General features: G+C 30.2%; 1 protein-coding gene across 5 annotated transcripts; it reads right to left on the minus strand.

The window, feature by feature from the left end:
- Positions 1-342: 342 nt before the first annotated feature.
- LOC143235104 (uncharacterized) lies at positions 343-22,233 on the minus strand. Of its 5 annotated transcripts, XM_076472911.1 has the most exons (12): positions 22,068-22,232; positions 21,522-21,602; positions 19,435-19,472; positions 18,243-18,731; positions 16,559-16,625; positions 15,832-15,934; positions 13,889-14,695; positions 12,478-12,597; positions 10,648-10,749; positions 6,055-6,478; positions 3,598-3,736; positions 344-2,203 (listed from the first exon to the last, which is right to left on the minus strand). In XM_076472911.1, exons 3-12 carry the CDS (start codon positions 19,448-19,450, stop codon positions 2,080-2,082), a joined length of 2,391 nt encoding a protein of 796 aa, XP_076329026.1. In that variant the 5' UTR covers positions 19,451-19,472; positions 21,522-21,602; positions 22,068-22,232; the 3' UTR covers positions 344-2,079. The 5 variants fall into 5 exon arrangements, with proteins under 5 accessions (XP_076329029.1, XP_076329030.1, XP_076329026.1 ...); XM_076472914.1 differs by lacking the exon at positions 18,243-18,731 and having other exon boundaries at positions 343-2,203; positions 22,068-22,230; XM_076472912.1 differs by lacking the exon at positions 21,522-21,602 and having other exon boundaries at positions 22,068-22,233.
- Positions 22,234-23,791: the final 1,558 nt, after the last annotated feature.

Below are 23,791 nucleotides of genomic sequence, written 5' to 3' on the forward strand. Positions count from 1 at the left end.
CTACTCGAGGGCTATCTGTGCTAGCCGTCCCTAATTTAGCAGTGTAAGACTAGAGGGAAGGCAGCTAGTCATCACCACCCACCGCCAACTCTTGGGCTACTCTTTTACCAACGAATAGCGGGATTGACAGTAGCATTATAACGCCCCCACGGCTAAAAGAGCGAGCATGTTTGGTGCAACGGGGATTCGAACCCGCGACCCTCAGATTACGAGTTGAATGCCTTAACCCACCTGGCCATGCTGGGCCGAGATTTAAAGAAAAAATTTTGTTTCTTTTACTGAATCAAGTTTACAATGATCAAATCAGAAAAATGTCCTCATAGACGAATTACTTCACAGATTGAAACAATTTATTTTCCAACGAGTCTAAAATTTGTACTTTCAGATGAATATTTGAATAACTAAACATTTAAAAATAATTATTACAAAGCAATAAATACAACTTGAATTTCATAATATATCAAACTGTATTTTGATCTTAATCAAAAATTACATTTAACTCTACATTTTTTTCTATAAAACTAATATTCCTATTGTAACACCCTTTAAAATATTATAACAAAGTTCCTTGCATTTGTAGTTGATATTTACTGTGCACAAATTTCTAATTTATGTTAAACCACAAATGTACAGTTAAAATTATTGTAAATTACATATATTTTACATAGACCCTTACCTGAAATATTGAAATTGTTTTATAGAAAAACTGAACATAGATTTTTGAAAAATTAATTTTCATGAAATGCATGATTTTATACTTCAGTCAAAACTCTCAGAAACATTCACCTTTGTAAATCCTAAGCAGTATTTTGGAAAATTATCTGTTATTTGGAACAGAAGAAATTTCAATTGAATTTTAAACAGAATAATTAAAAAATGAAAATTTCAGGAAAACAACTTGTTCCATATTCAGATTTTAATATCTAAAAAGTAAAGGTTCCTTAACTAAGTTATGAGAAAAATACTCAAGTTCAGAATATTTTGAAAAGAAAACTTCACATATGCATAAAATATTACAATGGAAAGAGCAAAGTCTTAATACAGTTTGTATTTTGGAGGAACACAGTATTATGTTTCAAACATATAACACATGAACAGTTTAGTTTAGTTACACTCTTGATTATTTAATTACTATAATTTGCTAAATTCATCTGGAATTTTAAAATAAAATTTAAATTTACAATATAGTGTTTCCTGAACTTTTTCTCCAATTGTAAAATTTCAGTACCCTTGATGACAGAAAACTATTCATATTAAGTGATGTTTGAAACAATAATTTTTCCCTTACTTTCACATACAAAGACAATATTCATATCAAATAAACACAAAATCTGAAAGTACAATATGCAAAAGATACATGAAGAGTAAAGTGTAAGTAAGAATTAAATGATAAAGCTGTATTTGTATATTTATCTTTTGTTAAAATTAGAAATAAAAGATGCACCATGTACATAATCATAATTTGAGTATACTTTGAAATCAAGATGTTTTATCAGGCCAATTCGGTTTGAAAATCTGAGCACCAACCATTTTAAACAAAATGAGATTCTGCATTTTAAACAATACACCCCATTTTGCAAGTGTATGTGACTTGATACTTCACAAATAAAATATGATAATCTTCACAAACTACACTTTTCAAAAAGTTTAAATATCTCTTTTTCATATCCCATGTTCCAAATTAAATGATTTCATAAAAATATATTCAAATATACAAAATCTTCGAAATGTACTGCCTTTGCAAATAAGGTAAAAGTGAGATAAACTTCACTTGTATTTTAGTGTCCATCAGGTTATGAAATATAAAAGCTGGAAAGGAATCTTTCATTGAATTACTGGTATGCAAACTATAGTATTTCGTAAAGAACACAAACACACACAAGAATAATACAACATTAGTTGTTTGAACCTCATAGCTAATAGCATTTATTCTGGTAATTCACAATATAAAATAAGTATTGTAAATACTGAGAATTACAATGCTTTATTTATAGCACTTCTATTGTTTTCAAGCAAGTACAATAAATCATACAGTAATGATATGCATCCATAGCTGCCTCGTCTCACTATAAAACTTTTCTACTTATTTCCTGTTTTGGAGTACTTTAGTTGAGATTGGGAGGCAATTCTTGAACGACCTCTCCAAAGTTTTCCTTTTTTACTGCTGACTGGTGTTGTTTGATTGGAAGAATGAAAAGATAACCTAAAAATATGAATATTAACACAAAAATAAATTTAAGATGAATAGACATTCAAAATTAATAGATCCTTAAAAGTTCCTAATCCAATATTACAATGATTAAATACAGTAAAAACTTTATCTGATTTTTACTAGATCTGGGAAGTTACATATAGACAAAAATTCCAATTTTGAAAGTGCTTCCCTTATGATATTTTACAGAAAAAAATTTGACACATTGTTAGTTCCAAAGTACAGTATATGTGCATCATTGAAAACAATAACAATTTTAAACAATAAATATAAAACCTTAAACTATATAAAAGCACTTATATGTATACTATGTTAAGTGTGAATCAGAGTATGGGTGTCTAACAAATGAAGTAGAAATGAAAGTGAACAAAGCCACAGCAGCAGCATTAAGCTACAATGAGCATTTGTATTTGGAGGTACTGAAATTTGTGATTACAAAAGCTTTCCACATATGCAAATGCCAGATTAAAAAAAATCTCTTATTGTATTTTAATTAGATTAAAAATTTGTTTCTCCCACTCAATTTATCATGTTCCAAATGTTAACTTTGTGTTCATTTTTCTGCAGCAAATAAAGTCTGTGGTTGTGTACTTTAAGATATAGTTTTTAATATCTTCTTTCATGACTTAACTACAAAAATTAGAATTAAAAAACCAAATGGTTGGCATGCAACTGAGATATGATATTAACTTCTGCACACAGGTAACCTAAAGAGGTTTGAAATTTCAATAACTTATTTACTCAAAAGTCTTCTACAGTAAAAAGTGAAACATAATTAACTAAAAGTTTAGGTTCACTAATGTCAAGCTGAAAGCTACAAAACAAAGAGGGTGTAACTAATTAAAATTTGTTATTGCATTACATAGTTTTATTTCTTCTTCTTCTTCTTTGTATTTAAATTCAAGGAATGTTTAAGCCTTGCACACAATGTTTAGTTACTTGTAATATTTCACACAAGCAAACAGACCGTGGATCACACAAAGAAACATGACTTAAAAAGATTTAAGTTATTGCATCCATGTTTGGTTCAGGTTTCAATCTTCCAGTTTACATGTTTTCATTTGTGTTACACAGGCTATAGTAAACACAATAAATTAGAAATAAAAGGGACTAGGAAAAGAAACTTGGTAAGTTAAGAATCATGCATATGGGTGAAAAAACAAATATCATAAAGTTCTAAGACTGATATATATCAGCGAGTTTTATAATGAAATTGGGATGGAACTGGTGTTTTTTTTATTGCTGCAACGTGTTTTGGAATAGAAGGAGAAAGGAGGGATATAAAAATATACCTTGCTTATCTTATCTGGAAGATCTTAAGTGAACCAGACCAAGCTCAAACTCAGCAACTAAAATAATACAAAATTTAGAAATACAAAACATACTCTGCTTTGTTTGGAGTCGATGTCAATGTAGGTGTTGATAGCGATGTATCTAACACCTTCCTGGATTGGGTAAGAAGACCAGAACTGGTAAAGCTGTTAGCTCGTTGAACCATCATTACAGCTTCTTGAGAATTAGTAGCTTAAAAATCATTAATACGCTTTGAGAATTAGTAGCTTAAAAATCATTAATACATAAATATAATTTTTTAAAATCATTTTAAGTGCATTATTTTACAGTCAGTTTATGTTAGCATAGCTGTATAAAAACAAGATTGTGTTAACAACCTCCCATCTCATGAGCTATAATTATGCTGACAACCTCCCATCTCATGAGGTGTAATTGTGTTAACAACCTCCTATCTCATGAGGTGTAATTGTGTTGATACAAGTTATTTTTAAATTATTTGGTAGTTTCTTGTAGACATTTTTGTTAATGAATAACTGGACTTTCAGTGAGAATCGAGAATTTTTTTAAATTTAAAAATAACTTTCCATAGTTAGAGTTGGGAGATTAATTCAGTTACATTGATTAGTGGTAAATAAAATAAACAAGTAATCGAAATTATTAATCCGTGTTGATGAGAAAAACCCACTTGTAGAGACATATTTAAAAACAACATAATAAGAAACCAAATAAACACAGGCATAAAACTATGGTCACCAGATAAAATTAATGAAGAATTACACAAAATAAAACAATACTTCATCAACAAGTTTCCTCCACAAACCATAGAAAACATTATATGTACCTACCTAGACAAAAAGCAAAATCAACTAACAAAAGTAAATATACCCCATGATTTAAAAAAATCACGAAACCATATATGGCTGCATACCATATATTCCCGACATCAGCAGAAAAATAACCAACATTTGGCAAAAACTAGCAACAAAATATGACATTCCAGTTAATACCAAATTTATTCAAAAACCAGGCACAAAACTAAGGTCTATATTATATAAAAACTACAATGACAAACACCACACCAACATTATTTATAAAATACAATGCGATAACTGCCACGACTTCTGTATTGGAGAAACAAGTAGATAAATGGAAACCAGATTCAAAGAACACAAAACGTCAGCTTCACACGTTTTCGAACACTGCAAGTCAAATAAACACAATATAACCATAGAAAACACCCAAATACTAAATAAAGAAACAAACATAAACAAATGCAAAATTAAAGAAGCCTCATACAACAACTCAAGCCCAAAATAAACCAATACAAAGGAACACCTTTACACCTATATTAATAAATATAATCAAACATATAAGCACGCCCTCTACATTCCTACACTCAATTACACAGCCCCCTTCAAACATGTCAGCTACCGGTCAGAAACACTTTCTTTTTATGAACCTGATGATGACCGAAGAAGGTCGAAACGTTGTTTGCTCTACTAATATATTACCTTTGTAATAACTTTCAATTAATTCAAGGTTGTTCAGCTTAAGAGAGTATTGTCACAACTCACAAAAATTGCCAACTAATCAAAATTAATTGTCCAACTCTGCTGTTTTACAACATCTTCAATTTCCCAAAACTGCTAGTGTTCATAACACTATCATATACTGATGTTTACTGCAGTCAAATGGAAAAGAAATTGAATGCCACTATAAAAAGTTTATTCCACAAGTTTGTGATAACACACAAAAGTAAAAATAGGAGTATGGAGTCAAAGTATTTAGTAGAACAATATTACATACAAAACACAAAACTGTAAAAATATTGGTTGAGAATTGTAAAATGAAACTGGGAAAAAAAAGTTAGATAATGCATACCATTTTGTACTTGTTTATATTTAATAATAGCATAAACTGTGTCTGGTTTTGTAAGACCAGCTCCTTTACAGTAGGTGGTCTGCAACTAATTGGTGATAAATTTCGACTACAAACAGCAACACAGTCTGGTTGTTTTAAGAATATGTTAAAAACAAATCAACTGTATATCTATATATTTGTTAAACTGTTGGTTAACACATCTATATACAGAGCTTTAAATAATTGTCACTTCTTTCATCAAAGTCCATACAGACTGGTTCAGTTACTTCAGAACACTTTTGACAAGACTAATTCTTCTATACTTTGTTACTACAATACTGTCTGTAATCATTTCACTTTAAAAATCACCACTTTACATTCTATCATTAAACTTATCATGATGTAGTCTAAAGCAATAATTAAATCATTTTTCTATCTAGTACTAGGCATTCTGATACAATACTTCCCAATTAAACAAATGAGATATTCAAAACTATCTAGCAGCATGAAGCAATAATCTCACTATGGTAAACAATTGATAATTTCTAACTATCTAAACTATACAAATCATAATGCTTGCATTGAACTTAACAGAAATAGTTATGCATATTTAATAGACTGTACACAGATACCAAATATGTTCAACATACAGCATTGCCATTATTAGTTTATTTTTTCCAGAACTGTACCTTTTTGGTTAGGATCACTACTGTTTCGTATCTTGCTAACTCCCTGTGCTATTGACTTCATAATCTGTGATGGAGATTCTTTCAAAGGGGCATGCTTTATTGTTGCATGGGATTTTAGTGCATAAGGTTTAGTTGCAGATGTCTGGCTGGAGCTTTTACTTGTTCCAGATATCAGTTGTTTCAACTCGGATCTTTTTAAACTGCTAGCAGTCTTAGCAGATCTTGTGAACAAAGTTTGTGCTGGGAATTGACTCGTGGATAAATTTTCTACTGAAAGTGTAGTTCTGGGCAGTTTTGACTTGCCAGAGATAGATGAAACGCTGGATTTGGATGACAGTAAAGACCCAGAATTACTACGTTGTCTTGTATGAGAACTGGTGCTCCCACTTGGAGGCTTTAAACCTGATGTTGCTGCAGATACCACCTAACCAAATTGCAAAGTATAAAATGAAATGCATGATGAATTAAACCTTAAAATACTCTTAGGTTATAAGTAGAAAATGAAAATTTACTTACTTTTTATTATGAAATATTGCTTATTATTATTATAATAGAGTTTTTTTAAACTAATTTTTATTAGAGATAATTAATTAGTAAATGCAAAAACACCTTAATACCAGTCATTTAAAAACTTGGTTTTATCATTAAGCACAAAGCTACATGAGTTATCTCTGTTCTGCCCATCTTGGGTATGAAAATGATTTGTAGCACCATAAGCCTGAAGACTTACCACATCAGAATTTTGGCTAAAATGATGGCCAAAAAATAAATATTCACAAAGTAGTAAAGATATGAAATGGTATTTATACTTAAAGAAATGAATTTTCATATACTTCCAATATATTAAGACTAGATAACAATGAAATCAGGAAATATCTTCAAAGACAGAACAAACTTTCTGTCAAAGATGGCATAATTTCACAAAATGTCATCAAAGGTAATATTATTATTCATAATATCAGATGGCAGTGAACTGATGGAGTTTTTTCAAGCTGTATTCTTTTTCTACATTCCATCCCTGGTGCACCTTGAAGGTACTACACTGCACAACCTCAAAGCATCAGTCCAAGAGGCAAATATCATACCAAATATATCATTAGTCAAAATATAGCCAATTAACTGTTTTAACATTTGAAGAATGAGCCAAGTACTCCAGGTTAAAAAGAAAGTTTAAACACTATATCACTTGTTATAGAAGTGACTGATTTTTTAAAGAATGCACATAGAGCACAAAAAGATCAGGTGGAATAGATTTTCATAAGTTTTACAAGTTACTTACTAGTAAATTTGTTTAATTTAATCTGGTTGGACTGAAAAATTCTCAATTTGATGACAAATCTTTCAAAATCCCAAGTTCAAGGAATACCTATGCAACATCTGTGGGAATATATTTAAGAGTTTCCTAAAATTTTTAAATGCATTGGCTCATTCTGCTTTGGTGAGAATTTTCATTCCTCTTTATTTTATATAAGGGTACACTAACCAATTAAAACTGCTCTGGACAGAAAGAAATGTTCATGCTCTCATCCTAAATTTAGATATCATGTATGTGAATACACAGAAAAATTCCAAATATGCATTTCAAGAGCAATGCTCTAGTGTGTCTTTGCAGTAAACACTTATCAAACCAAAGAGTGTAGTCACTGATGGGTACATTGAGTTGATCCTTGGTCCATATCTTTCTGAAGTGTGAAATAATCATTTAGCAGATGCCCATCTGTATTCAAAAGTGATGATAAAAACACTTCCATCTGGATACTACCACATGACTGTTGAGGATAGAATATTTTGGATTTTATTCACAAACTGAGAATGAAATTTCAGATGTTATTCATTATATACAAAGGGTGTGGCCTCATTTTACAAAGAAATGCAATCTTCTAAGATTTGTCACAAATAGGCATTAGGTTGTAAAAATAAATGTCATGTAAAATAATGGTAACTACTGGATATATAAACCTATATGCTAATTTTGCTGATGATTAAATGAGAATTATTTGAAACTGATACAACATACAAAATATAAACTTATTTTACCTTAGCCTAATGCATGTAAAGCTGATGAAATAACTTCGCACATTCCAACAGATTTAAAGTCTAAATATTTAGAATAAGAGGTTGATGTGGAAAAATACTGCTTTGGATTTTCCACAGTTTTCTTTAGGATGTCTGTAATCACTGACACTGGGTTTATACTAACTGAAGCAGATGTATAACATGATAATATCTAATGAGAATGGGCTGTATGACACTTACATAAATATTGAAAAAGGTAATCCTTCTCTGTGAGACAATATACAGTACCATTATAGTACTTTTTAGTATTTTTGCAAGGTTTTTCTCTGGTCATATTTTTTTTTTGCAGTACATATTTTGAGGCAGTATTTTTATATGTTGTCAAATATTTTGTCATTATCACACTGAAAAAAATTCTCCATGACATTTATTTGTGATTGAAATATCAATGGCTCTTTGAATGTTAAAAATGTCCTAATCTAATTTCACAGTTACATTCCATAGCACATTGGAAAACATGCAAGTCATTATAGATAGGAGAAGTATGATGTCCTAGACTCCTTTGCTGGAAAGATGTGATATATAACCCAATGTTTAGCTCTTAAACAAGAGAAGACATTCATATTTATAAAATACAAGTGACTGTAGTATTTATTTAATTTTGTCTTTGAATGGAAAGAATTTTCATAATCAGAAAGAATTTCTATAGACATATCTAACATGTATTTGAGAATATGCCCTATTAGATAATAAGAATGCAATTAAATGTGACTGAAATTATATTCAAACATTTTGAGTTTAAATTCATGAATTAATGAGATAAAGGTTTTACAGTTTTGTGAGTTTTCAAGCATTTTAAGTTCTACCCTTTTTACAGTTGAGTTCAGTTCTTTTCTTAAAGTTTTAAGTTTTGTGTAGATTTTGTGTAATTTCTATGAGGGCATTCCTAAAGCTTTTAGTTTGATTTCTGGTAATAGATCAGTATCTTTTCTTTTGTTTTATTCACTAAGAACTCTAAGTTTTCTTGTGACAATATTTTTAGTTTTCATTTTCATTTGTGCAAGAGCAGTTTGGCTTTTGAATGTTGTTAAATTATTTACATTTGCTGTAAGTGAAAAGTGTGGAATTTGTTTAATGGGACACTGGAGCATTAGTTTTTATTTAATTACTTCATTCTATGTTAGTATTTCTCTTTTTATTTCATAATTTAATTAATGGGAATGGGGGGGAAAAACAGGTTAGCAATAGCTCATTTTTTAATAGTTTTCATTACTCTTGCTGCACAAACACCTTGATTTTAACACAAGATTACTCGCCCACTTGTGTTAATTGTGGTCATCATCAAACACTTATTTTTGTGAATTGGTATCTCATTTGTTTCTGTGTCATTTAACTGTCACAACTTGTCTTTGTTTGTCTTTGGATGTTGTGGATGCAGTTAACTTAAGCAAGTTTAAGAAAAGAGCTTGATAAGTTTATGAATGATAAGAGCTGGCTTTAAGATTTTTTAAAAAAATTATTTATTAATAGTTTTAACTTTGAGAACAGAACACCCAAGATGGATGAATAAATTCCTCATTGTCCCAAAATGTTATGTTAAACATTACAGTTTGGCTGGACAATCTGTATCATTATTACTCAACTCTCCAGCTAAAAAGTCACATATGCTGTAATGAGTTATTAGATGTTAAGCTCCCCTACTGTTATACTGTTCAAAATATCTAATGATTTTCATTGGTTGCAAAATATTGTCAAGAGTAGGAATGTGAGGTTTTGTTTACACACAATTATAATCACAACTTTTAAAAAACTATTAAGTTTATGACAGTACTTGAAGCTAACAACTAGATTTTGTGTTTCGAAAATAAAATATACTCTTTCTTCTATGTTACTTTTATTAATGTGTTGGTTAGAATGTTTAATATAGTTTAATAACTCTTATATTTTCATTGTTATACTTTTATTATGCAGATTACATTACTAGTTGGGCCTTGCAAAATATTATTGTGTTTATAGTTGAAATTATCGTTAATAAAGAGGGTATTCACCTGCAGAAACAATGCATTACAATATTTTAAATTAGCTACATTTATTATTGAGATAATTTAAACACTTAAGCAGTTAGCTTGCTTTGATTGGAAGTTAACATTAATTCTATAATACCATCACCATCAGTGCATGTGTGCTGCATACATTACTAATTATCATTCCCAAAGAATAAGGAAAAATATAAATATACATATATATCCTCAAGGTATTGCTCAACTGTTACTGGAAAAGAATGCTGCCCATTTTTTGTATAATATCCTATTTTAAAGCAATCTTTCTCACAAGAAAGTGCATGCGATACTGTAGGGAAATGACATAACCCAGAATATGTAATTAGAGTGAAAGGAATTTAGCCACATTGCTGAATCAACATTCCATTGTTAAAATACACACATGACTACAAAATTGTCTGCAGAGAAGCTTTTACATTTTTGGTGATCATGAAATGTTTACATTACTAAGCAAGGTAATAAATACTAGACATGCATCTACACTTCAATTATGCAAGAACTTACCTTAATTACCTACCTTGTTACAAGTGGAAACATTTTTTCTTGAGTTGGGTGTGTTTTTAGAAGATCCCTCAGAACTGTTCACAGAGGTATCAATTCCAGTCTCTTGCAAAGAGGGCTTTAGAGATAAATATGAAAAGTTAAAAATACCTTAAAGATTACCATAAATGATTTTTTCTCATATGTTAATTACAATTCATAAAATAATATTAATTCTTTCTCTATTCCCTTTCTGATTATATGAATACATCTACAATCAAGATCAAGGCATAAGAAAATAATATTCAGATTTTTTTGTAACAAATTTTATATTTAATGTCTCAATGTCAGACTTTAATTTCTATTTTATTCTATAGTTTTCTATGCAAACAAAAAAAGCCTCAGCCCACAGGGCAGGCATATAATAAATGTGTGATAACTTTCTGTTAATTTATTGAAAAATTTATTTTTTACTATTAAAATTTCTAAAAACAAAGTCTATGCAGTCTAACTTCACGTTCCAAAAAGATCGTTACCTGATTTTTTTGCACCCATTCTCATTTAAGCTCTTTCAATTTTTCTAATTCAGAAGTTAATTTTCAAAACAGCTTTCACAATCCAGCTTTGCTAGTCATATGCCAAAATAACTTATACTTGACATTTATGGCAAATTTATGTTAATATGAAAAGCAATGATATTTGGGTTAGTTTCTTTACGATGTCTGACAGTCTGAAATGATAACAATATGAATTCTCTCCTGAATTTATAAGAGAAATATTAATATTTTTGAATTGTGAGATCATAAGTTACATTGTTAATTTTCATATGCCATACTGATGGTTAGCACATTAAATGTTATGGAATATTTAGCATACTCTCATTTTCTATATATCTAAAGCAGTACATATATCTAAGAGTAAGAGTATCCACATGATGAATTAACACATTAAGGGTTTGTGTGTTAAGATTTGGCTACTTCTAGTTGGAATAATATATTCAATAGCCCTATTAATTACTAGGTTAATTTTTAATTCTGAAATATGTAGGTAACTTGTTTTGATCATAAATGATATGTAATATACAAGAGTTTCTCAGCCTTTTCAATAACATGGTCCACCTAAACTTCAATAAAGTATGATATTTATGTCAGTGTTGTTTCATATTAGCTATGCTGAGCTCATGCACATGACAATGGGTGACACAATGCATACTGTGGAGCAAATTGCAGCCAATATTGTCAATGTTGCTGCTCTAACAGTAAATCAAATGATACCCATCTTCTACCTTACCATTTTCAATGAAAAAATACCATAACTTCAGTGTAAATTCTAAGGGAATGTATTAAAATGTACATTAATTTATAGCTAGTATTTTATTTTTGTTGTTTTTTGACATTTTTAAAAATACTATCATGTAATTTTAAGCCTTTTTGCAGACCACCAGCTGAGAGAAACTTGTGTACAACAGTAATTTTTTTATGTTTACAAAGATGTTTTTAATAATAAAGCTTCCTTCCTGTTAGAAAATGCATCTTGTATAACCACTCCCTTTTTTGTGTCTCCTTCTCATGCACTAATTTGATTGTAGTTAAAACCAGTTATTAATTACAACATATTGTATTATTTAGTACGTGAAAAAAAGCTGATCTATTGAAGCATTAAGAGCTAGAGCGAACACTCAAGAAATTCATTACATAGGGTTACTTGTCTGTTATTTTAATTTTCCATTGATTGTGCTTCTACATCACAAGAATGTAATGTTTAAAAATTATTATTTAATACTGAAACATATTTTATTTACTCAAAGACTGTAATAAAACTATTATTACTCTTTAATTTACTGTACTTTCATAAACACTATACTTACCCTTGAATGGTTAAGTGATAGCTTTGAGAAGTTCTCTCTCTTTATAATGGAACTGTTTTGACTGGAACCTTTAGAGCTATTGAAAGATGGAGTACACCTCTGTCCCTTTTTTGATGGAACCTACAAAGTTAGATGGTTATTGAAGTTAACTTGATACTTACAACATTGCATTATATTAAACTTCCAAATTTCACAAGAAAGGTTGTGTGAAACTGTTATTATTATAATTCAGATTAAACTATCCATAGCTAGAATTAGTTGAAAAGTTTTGTTTGGACTAGAATTCAAGTTGATTTGTATAGTTTATATCTTTGGCTACACTTCATATAAGAATGGGAACTACTGGTGTACACTAATATGTCAGTTGGTAAAAAATAGCAAGTTCACATTAGAAATGACTCAAGAATTATTTATTTCACTACAATCATTAAATCTTTTGAACCAACCAAATTATTACAGTAATGAAAATAATTATGTAAATTGTAAGGAAAGGAGAATATTAACAACAAATAATATTATTATCACTCTTTTACTGTGTAAAATTTAACATGAAGAGTATAGTAACACATTGCTAGTTTACACCATCACTAGTTATCATCCAACCAATCAGAAAGTGCCACATATTAGCCCTATAAATGTACAAGCAGTTAAACTAAACCCAAGAGAAGTACTCCAATTTTACTCATAGCTCCCAGGACTGAAATATCTCATGACAAGCATATATAAATCAAAGTTTTTGGCTGGTTGTAGATGCTCCAACACAAAACAATGTGGAAAGATTCCATGTTTCAGTTGGAGCTTTGTATAAGCAGTTTTGGATTGGTCAAGCCATTGCTACATAACCATTTCTAAGGAGGTTTGAGGGAATGTTCCCCAGAAACATTTTGAAAATTGAATGTTACAAAACTACATCTTCAGCCATTTCAATTACAAATACTACATACACACAATGCAATGTATTGAATGCAAAGAAGCAAGTTTTAATACACAAGTCATAGTTATACATGACATTCAAGTGGCCAGGCTGTGGTTTGACTGGCTTCACCACTTCCTACAGCCCAGTGACTTGCATAAGGTGTCAATTTCCCAACATATCAAAGAAAAAAGTAAATGTTTATATCTTTTTATTGAGTAATACCTCTCTTTTAAACTTATTACATTAATCACAAGGAAGAATGGAAAACTGAACCAAAATTAGGAAGTTATAAATCAGAGTAAATATCCACTACTAACTTGAATTAAAATACTGATATCTATAATTAGTGTTCACCAAGTCTGATGTTATGAACTAGCTCATATAAAATTAATATGGCTGGGTACCTTGTTTATGCTGCACAGTTGGGTATTGGCTATTTGTGCTCTGTCCACCATGGGTATCAAAACCTGGTTTTACATTAACCTTTAAACTTACCATTGAGCCACTGGGAGGCTGGCTGGACATAGATACAGCTTTTCTTCTTGATAAAGTAGCACTGGTACTAGCTGTTCTACCAACTGGTGTACTGCTCTTAAGACAGGTAACTTTGGATCTGACACTAATTTTATCTAATGATGGATTGGCTATACTAGCACGTGCAGCTGATATAACCGACATACCTCTTCTGTTTAAATTACATTCATTAGCTACCTGATCGTAAGTCTTTTTCTTTCTGGCTCGACATTTTTCTCTAACAATTTCTGCTTTTAATGGACTTGATTTCAGTGTGTAGGTTCCTTTTCTGATAACAGTAGTGCATTCCTTGTTTGTAATCTCCTGTGGAGAAGTTGGCAGCATATGGTTGAGCAAGTGGTATGATTCATCCATATTTTGATTGACTTTATCAGAATAATTTTCTTTGTCTTCCACAAATTCAGTCTGACTATAAACATCTACTGTAGAGTTTACACTTTTTAACTTGCATTTAGTGGTTGGTGAAGCTTTCTCTTTAAATTTTAGACACAAGTTTGTATCATCTGTTTGTAAGGCAATCGATCTGGACTGTTGATGAATTCCCAGACTTTCACTTGTAGGTTTTAGTTGCTTGTTTGGGTGAATATACATGTAGACTGGTGAGATATTACAGCATGTGCTACTACCATCTTTTTCCTGCTTAGTGTTTAATTCCAGTTCCCCAGCTTCCTTGACAGCCAAACGACGAATAACATTGGATGCCTCATTTCTTACTTTAACCATATCTTCATAAGAGAGAGAATGCCAGATGTCAGGGATATCTGAGAGCTATTAAGATAAAGATTTGCATATAAACTAATAAACAATATACAGTTTCAAATACATAAGTATTACCTCAAAATTATAAAACATGCCACATTTAAATGTTATTTTTGAAAATTAGGAAAACAATACACAAGTACTGTTAATAACTCTGCTAAATTACAAAATACACAATAAACAACTGTATAAAAGAATATGTATTTCAAGCATAATTTTCTTGTTCCATTCTATCATTTGGTTTTAATATCTATTCCTATTTATCAAGAATAATGTGACAATCTTATTGCATAATATTCCTTTAACTTTCTGAGTAGATGGTTTTCTTGAGCATTCAAGTCTAAAATCCAAGCTATGAGTAAAAACTAAAAACTGTGTGTTTACATAGGATGAAAAGTTAAGTTATAGTATATATATTTTAAATATAAAAAAACAAATACTGGTATAATGGGTTTGCTTATTTTCTGTACACAATTTGTTTTGTCAGTTTGTTATAATTTTGCATTTTTATACACAATTTAAATTCTATTTAAACAGGTTGTTCATGATTTTCTGAAATAATTATCCATTTTCTCATGTAGAATTCATTTATCTGTTAATTGTATTCAAAAAATGCTTGAGGAAGGTCTTTAGGCCAACTGCTTTCAGTTACAGATTTTATCTTTACAGAGAGAGATACGTACAGCACACACTTTGTAAGCACACAGTGTGTGTGTGTGTATCTTCTTATAGCAAAGCCACACTGGGCTATCTGCTGAGTCTACTGAGGGGAACTGAACCCCTGATTTGAGTGTTATAAATCTGAAGACTTACCACTGTACCAAAGGGGAACCAAGTAGTACTAAATTTTATAAATTTGAAACAACTGATTGTCTAAGTAAATCCTTGGTTTTGTCAACATTTTGTTAACTTAATATATTTTAACTATGAATTTTTTAAGTAAATGCTTAAAAAACTCATATAACTTATATTTTATAAATTTATTATTATTATTTTCATCAAGGTACCCAAGGTGAAAATTTTTGTTATGTGTCACAATAAAAATTAATGGAATCTTTTAAACAGTTTGATATAAATAATGATATTTGAAAGTCATTTAAGTATTCTATCAGTTCATTGCTCTTATTTGTCATCTGATAAGATACCTTAGATGAATCTAGTTTGTTAATGGATACTTTATCTTCCTTCGAAAAGGTCTTTTCATGTGTCTGCGTATTCAACTCCTGAAAAACGTCATCTTCACCAATTCTAGAAAACAACATGAGATCTGTTAATCTGTATCATCTCAATGATCAACATCAGCTCGTCATTGTTACACATTTGTGTATGCTTGCTAAGGTTTACATTTAGAGAAGTAAAGTTAAGTGCACTCATATCACTTGAAAATATGTATAGCCCTTTCCACATCAAGATATATTTGTTTGTTTGAAGTTAAGTACAAAGCTACACAATGAGCTATCTGTGCTCTACCCACCAGGGGTGTCGAAACCTGGTGTCTAATGCTCTAAGTCTGCAGACATGCGTATCTTTTATAAGTCAGTCTTGGTGTTGTGATGTCTTATTAACTAGAAGTCATGACACATACAGAAAAAGTTGTGTGTGTACTGGGTTACATATACTGGTCTTTGAGCCCAAGTTTTGTATACATTCAGTTATAACATTTTTAAACTATTACACAAATTATTTGACATCGGAAGAGAAGTTTCTAAGAAAATGTATAAATTCTTTCCAAAAGTTAAAAAACACTATCTTAGCTATAGGTGTGTTGTATAAGCAATAATTAAGAACAAATATTTACACTGAAGAGAAAACCTATTTTAGTTACTCATATCAAACAAAATAAAAGGTGTAATAGGAAAAATAAACTCTTACCCAAATGAACCAGGTGACATAACAGAGATATTGAAGTCAAACGTTTCATTCTCTAGAAGTTCTTCCTCTGTAACATACAGAGGATATATGAAAGTTTAGATAACAGCTTAAATATTTCCTTGTGTTTTTATAAAACAATATCAAAATTTAAACATATTTCAAGTGATTACAAGTTGATGCCCTTAAACATACCCACATTTTGATGCTTAAAGTAATTTACTAATTGCATTTAAGTTTTCTTAAATTTTGACTTTACAGTTCCCACATAAAGTGAAAGATGCATATGTAGAATGTGCAATGTATAAAATACAGAGTTAATTCTGAGCTAAATCTTAGCTAATCAGTTCTTGCAAAGCAATATTTTGGTTAACAATATAGTGTAAATAATTTGATATAAGTAAGTAAACTAAAAGCAATGAACAGTTTGATTGTAAAAATATCATGCACCAAGTAGATGAACCTTAATTTTGATAAATGTGCATTTTTGTCCAGAATATAAAGTTTTTAAAAGTAAACTGCAAAGCTAAAGATCAAAGTTTATAGCACATCTATCTAGTAAATATTGTTTTAAACTTTAGTAGGGATGGATATTACAAATTATTTTTACATCATTCAAAATCTTAACACCATTTTAAGTTATACTATACTTAAAAAAATTACAGTAGCTGATTTTAGGGACTTTAAACTCTTTTGTCAAATCTGTTGGTTTTTAGAGAAATCAAAATTATGATTTGTATTAAAAAACCAAATTAAACATACAGTAGAGAAGGTGTATTTCAGTTAGAGCTAGCCAATTAGTGAAACTTTATTAACTAACTTAAATCTGGAGAGTTAGAAATGCTAATGTCTATTAGTTAATTATGTTTGTAATATCATAACACCATTGTATTAAGCTGAATTATTTTGAAGTAATCAAAAATAATAATGAAAATCATAGTGGCACTATTTCAAATAATTACCTTCATGACATTTAGTTAATTGTATTTTCTATTAATAAATTATTTTACATAGCACTAATCAGTGTAATAAACAATTACCAGTAATTATTTATATTGTAGTATATAGATTAATCACCCAGCTGTAATTCCAGCACACACCAATTTAAAAGATGCATGTTAGTTCTTTCAAGGAAAAAAAAAACATCCATACTGTTGAACTTCTGAACTGGTATTTGACATGGGCATTTGCTAGACTACTGTTTTGATCATTTTACAATTCATGAATTTGAACAAATAAAATTTCTCTTCAACATTATAATTAGTTTAGAATTTTAGTTTTCAGAGAGTTTTCCAAAATGACAAATTAAATAAAATACAAGCTCTAACAAATAATTATTAATACGTAACTCTGCTTAATTAACCCTAGTATTTCACCTTCACCAAATGTTTTTTTTAGTTAAAAAACTTATGATTGAGATATCTAGCTAGTTCTTTAGTTCAATTGTGATACTTATTTAGTTAATAGATTATCATGAACAGCAATAGCAGGCTACCAATCTCTGTAAACTGTAATAATGAAATACGAAAATACATCCAGAGTGTAATATGGTTCGGTGTATCTGGTTTTCATTTTGGTATTAAAATAAGATGCAGATCAAACAAAAGTATGGCATGGGAAATTAGAAAAGAAAACAATATAAATAGACTTAAGATTTGTAGGAACCACTGAACTTGCATAAATTTACCTCCACCAATCATTGATGGACTCCAGGAACCATTCTTCTCCATATTATGGTTGGTTTCACTGGAATTTGTAGAACCTCGGCGAATTTCTTCTTTTTTATACCAAACATCAATGCTTGGAGATTGGTCATAGAAAACCATAGTATCCTGTACTCTAATATCCCAAGATGGTAATTCTTTGTTATCTATTTTTTGCTCTTCATATCTACTTTGTGGAATATTGTTTAGTTTCTCATTATTTGAATACAACTGTTCATTGTCAGCTTTGTCTTCCATTATGTCAATGAGTTTGTCACATGAAGAAGAACTGACACTGGATTCTACAGTTAACTTCCTTACTTGCTTGTAGTGGAAAGTTTCATCTGCATGGGAATTACCTACAATTCTTGCAGAATATCCCAGTGAGTGGTTATTTGTTTGAGATGAAGATTGTTTAGATGGAGATAAAAAATTGGATACATTGAACTCAATTATAATGCCAGTGGTACAATCTACATTGAAACGGGAAAAAAACTGCCCATTAGAAATATACTGTCTTGATGTATGACTCATGGTTGTTAAAAGAGAACATTATACATACTAATTTCTAGGTAAATATGGATGATAAGCCTATTTCCATCTTACCATTAACATACATAAACCTTAAATATATATCAAGATAAGGACTTAATATATTCATTCTAGAAAGAATGAAGTGCTACATATCAAATACAAGGTCATTCTTGAAGACATAAAAGGAAATATTATGAAATTAGTAGTCTATCTGTTGAAACAGTATTTGTACACACCATTAACATCTGCACTAACAACATTATAATTTATTAGTAATTTATGTGTACAGTTTCTAAGATTATTTTTAAATACTGATACTGTCTTTCTAAACAATTTCTTCTCAAAGTTAGGTTTCCTGCAGCTGGTGTTAAATGTACTTAACAGGAATAAACTAGAAAAGCATGGTCTGATGTATGATAATGTTATTTAAGTGTTCATATGTTTCTTGAAATTGAACTTTTAACCAAAATAATTGAATATTCTTTAACAATAAGTTTTAATACCAAATTACTGTGATAGAAGTATTTAATATTATTCTAAACTACTCTATAAAGGTTATAAAGAGAACAAGTAGTTTTTACCCCTTTTAATTTTTTTTATATTATACTGTAAGATAAAATGTATGTTTAGTGTTGGACTTACCATTCATTTTGATCATTTGCCAAGAACTTTAACTGTCTCTAAGAAAGGATAACAAAAATAAATAAGGATGTAAGAAGAAACTTCTAAAGACACCATATTTCTTAGAATTAAAAAAATAGTGCATTCATTCTCACAAATAAAAGTGCTAATTAAAAACTTCATTGTCATTGAACTCTTCAAGAAAGTTTGAAGCAACTAGACATTTGTGCATTTATACTGTGTTACAATATCATGTATAAGAAGTTAATTCTAGAACAAATGGAAGTAGTCAATGAGTTCTCTTCTAACATCAATCAGATATGGTTGCAATCTCTTCCTTTTTTAACAGTCAACAACTCTCTCCTGTTAGGTTAAGACCTCTTATTTTCTCTTCAGAAAAGAAGAGTAAAATGTGATTTTAACAAATTGCATAAGCTTGTCTGAACAATCTATAGAATGAAGGACTCCGATTTCTTTGTAATATATTCTAAAGTAAATTGAGTGCCAGTTTAACAGTTAGGAAAGAGGGATTAATTTCCAGTTAACAAAATTTTATTTTTAAAAAGAGTGATTAATTTATGAAACAAACTGCAATTGACAGTAGCAGAAGCTAGTACCTCAAATGTTTAGTTTCAAGAGACAAATAAATGATTTCCTGGAAAATACAGGGGAGTTTAAATTTTTACTTTTTATACTGCAATTTGAGCAGTAAAATTTATAAATCTGCTGCTGCTGATATGCACACTAATTTTTATAGGGAGCAGTGATGTTATTAAATTGAGAATTTGCTCATATCCAGAATTACCTTACCAACTATAGTTTGAACAAAAATTGGAAACAGTGTAGAAATTTTGAAAAGAAAATATTTTGATAATGTAGAAGAAGCATGAAAATTTATAATGTACCACCTTGTGGAAAATAAGAGTAAAAAGGCTATTGTAATTAGTTATTTTGCTAAAATCTGATATCAAATTTTTTCATGTGATCAGCAAAATCTGTGTGTTTTCTTATAGCAAAGCCACAGTGGGCTATTTGCTGAGTTCACTGAGAGGAATGAATCCTAACTTTAACATTGTAAATGCAAGTCAGCAAAATGTCCTTAGTATTCTATATACATACAACTTAAGGACATGTTTGTTCATCTAGATCATACCATCCACTAAACTAAACCTTAAAAATACTCAAAGCCAGCCCATCATTTATGTATTTAATAAGTCTTCTGCTGAACTTCTTTAAATTAATTTATCCATTACACATGACGGCAAACAATTAAATAGACCAATAACCCTGTTAGAAATGTAAGCTCTCTTAGCTGATGATGACTCCTGCCTTACCAAAATTTGTGTCCCATTGTTCTACCATTTTCACTATGAATTCTCTTTACAATTTTAAAAGCTTCAATCACACACCTTTTAACTCTTCTTTTATTAATAAAAAACAAATTCAAAGGTTAAAACCTGTTTCTGTACAACAACCTTTTCATTCTAGATATAACCCTCTAGCCCTCCCTCTGAATCATTTCCAAAAATTCAATGTACATCCTAATGTAAGGTACCCAAGGTTCAACACAATATTCCAAGTATGGCCGAAACAATGAAATAAGCTCTTTAGACTTGTATGTAATATCTCTGTAGATAAAAAGTAAAGATTATTGTTAATCTTGTTAAGATTATTCTCATCAAAATTATATATTTAATTCAAATTGTAGTATCTTCATTATATTACTTTGCAAAAGTCATCTGACATCTATTTGCCCAATTCATTAAATATTTCAAATATTTTTGCAGAATAAGTAAGCAATATCCAAAATATTTTTATTATCAGCAGATTTAAATAACTTATCGACCATTCTTTCATCTAGTCACTGATGTAAATAAAATAAATAAAGGTTATAACATTCAACCCTGAAGTGCCTTATTCCTGGCATTAATCCAGTTTGACTGAATTCCATTTATAACCCACTGCTTTCTTCCATACAGCCAGTTTTCTACCCAACCTATTACCCCATACCTAAACTAAATAAATAATTTTTAATATGCCTTTATGCTGCACCTTATCAAATGCTTTATGAAAGTCTATATGCACCAAATATACACCTGTTCCCTTACCTAGATAAAGAGCAACTTCTTCAAAGAACGTCAAACGATTTTTAGGCGAGTTTTCCCTTAATGGCAGTGAATGCACGTTGACTATCCAAAGCAATTTTAAAATTTGTTAAACGACTTTGCAAAGTACATTTTCATCATACTTCCTAATTTATATATATATAAAGGAGTAACATTAGCCAAGTGGCATCTTGAAGGACTAACAAAAAAACAACAATAAACACACAAGTGACTCACGTTTAATCCTTAACCTTCTTCAAAATTCTTTATAGTAATGAATTTTAATACTGATATAGTAACATCACTTGCAAAATTATAAATATTAAGAACTTAATTATTACCATAACTAGTATCAACGTTAACTTAACATCTTAAGTATTGTAAAGAAACTAAAGTTATTTGGCCTCAAAACAGCTTTAATTACGAACTCTGGTACTTCACAATTTTGCGCTATTTCTTCTTAAATATAATTAAAATACAGCTTTGAACTATCAGTTCGATAATACTAATACGTAAATATTTCTATTTGTACATTTTCGGATCATATACCCTTATGTTTCATTTATACTCATCATTGTTGGTCGCCAATCGGTCATTCGTATTTACCTCCTTGCCGATGTATTTCAATGTGAAAAGAGAGAAGTTACATACGCTACCTATTATTGTAAATATTTTACATTTATTGTATACAAAATAAACTAGGTTTTGTTGTACAGGATACAAATTAAAACTCAAAACTATTGTTGCAACGAGTTCACAAAGTTTAATGTAACTCAACTAACGACACTACAACTATTTCTTCAATATATGACAACCTGCATTTTTCAACAAGTCTGAATTATTGTGTGCTTTGATTACATTTTCATTTACCCCGTATCTGATGTGGACTTTATATTGAAACCCATCACAATAAAATAAAACTGTAAACGAAGAATATACTTTTTTGATATTTTCTCATTCAACAACTAAATAAAATCATTCCACTATACTAAAGATCACTAACTAGTCTAATTCTAAATTCAATTCCTGATCAAAACGTTTAGCCACAGGGAGCATAGCATATTTTCTATTTAGCTGTCACGCTCTGATTAAAGAAGACACTATTTCTAACCGTCTACTTTCTTTCTGGCAAAGTTTAATGATGTAGTCTAGCGTTTGAAGACCTGTAGAACTGTTGAAAGTTTAGTTTATTTCTGTCGGGTTTTCATAATATTGTCTGATGCTTAAAGATACACACAAGTTTTAAACTTTTAGCCAGTCTCCGTCGAGTTTTCATAATATAATCTAGTGCTTGAAAACGATTGTATAAGCTATTATACAATTTAGTATACATTTAGTCTATTTCTGTCGGATTTTCATAACGTAACTTGGAGTTTAAAGGCGCACACAAGCTTTAAACTTATATACTATTTTTTGTATCAGATTTCAATAATATAGTTTGGTGCTTGAAGATGAACACAATTTTTAAATTCTGAGTCTCTCTCTGTCGTGTTTTATAAAGTAGTCTGATGCTTTAAGATACACATACAAGTTGTGAACATCTGGTCTCTTTCTTTTGAGTTTTCATACTGTAACTTGGAGCTTAAAGACGCACATAAGTTCACAGTTACCTCCGCCACCGAAGATGGTATAGGTTATGTTTTCACCCCTGTGTGTGTTTCTTTGCATGAATGTGCATGTTTAAGTGTGTTTGCCAGCAATATTTCTCGAAAATGGCTTGATGGATTTGGACGAAATTTGGTATATACTTGGACCATGACCCAACTTAGAATTGATTAGTTTTGTAAAATAAAGGTCATAGCAAAGTCACAAAAATCCCCCAAATCTTTATCTGCTAACATGAGGAACGATTTTTAACAATATTTCTTATTTATAACTTAGTCTAAAATTATCGTGTTTTGATGAAACTTGGTGTACATATGTAGAACACTATTCCTCATTCTTCTGCCAAAAATGTCCACGTCTTTTGATAAAGATGGACATAGGGACACATTTTTGTACTTTTTAGGGCCGAATATAATCAATCGTACGTGACGGAGTAGCACGGCATAGCCAGGTGGTTAGGGCACTCGATTCGTAATCCCAGGGTCGCGGGTTCGAATCCCTTTCAGCCGTGGTGACGTTATAATGTGACGGTCAATCCCACTATTCGTTGGTAAAACAGTAGCCCAAGAGTTGGCAGTGGGTGATGATGCCTAGCTGCCTTCCCTCTAATCTTACATTGTTAAATTAGGGACGGCTAGCACAGATAGCCCTCGTGTAGCTTTGCGCGA

Source organism: Tachypleus tridentatus, chromosome 12, assembly GCF_004210375.1.
Source record: "Tachypleus tridentatus isolate NWPU-2018 chromosome 12, ASM421037v1, whole genome shotgun sequence".
Lineage (NCBI taxonomy): Eukaryota > Metazoa > Arthropoda > Merostomata > Xiphosura > Limulidae > Tachypleus > Tachypleus tridentatus.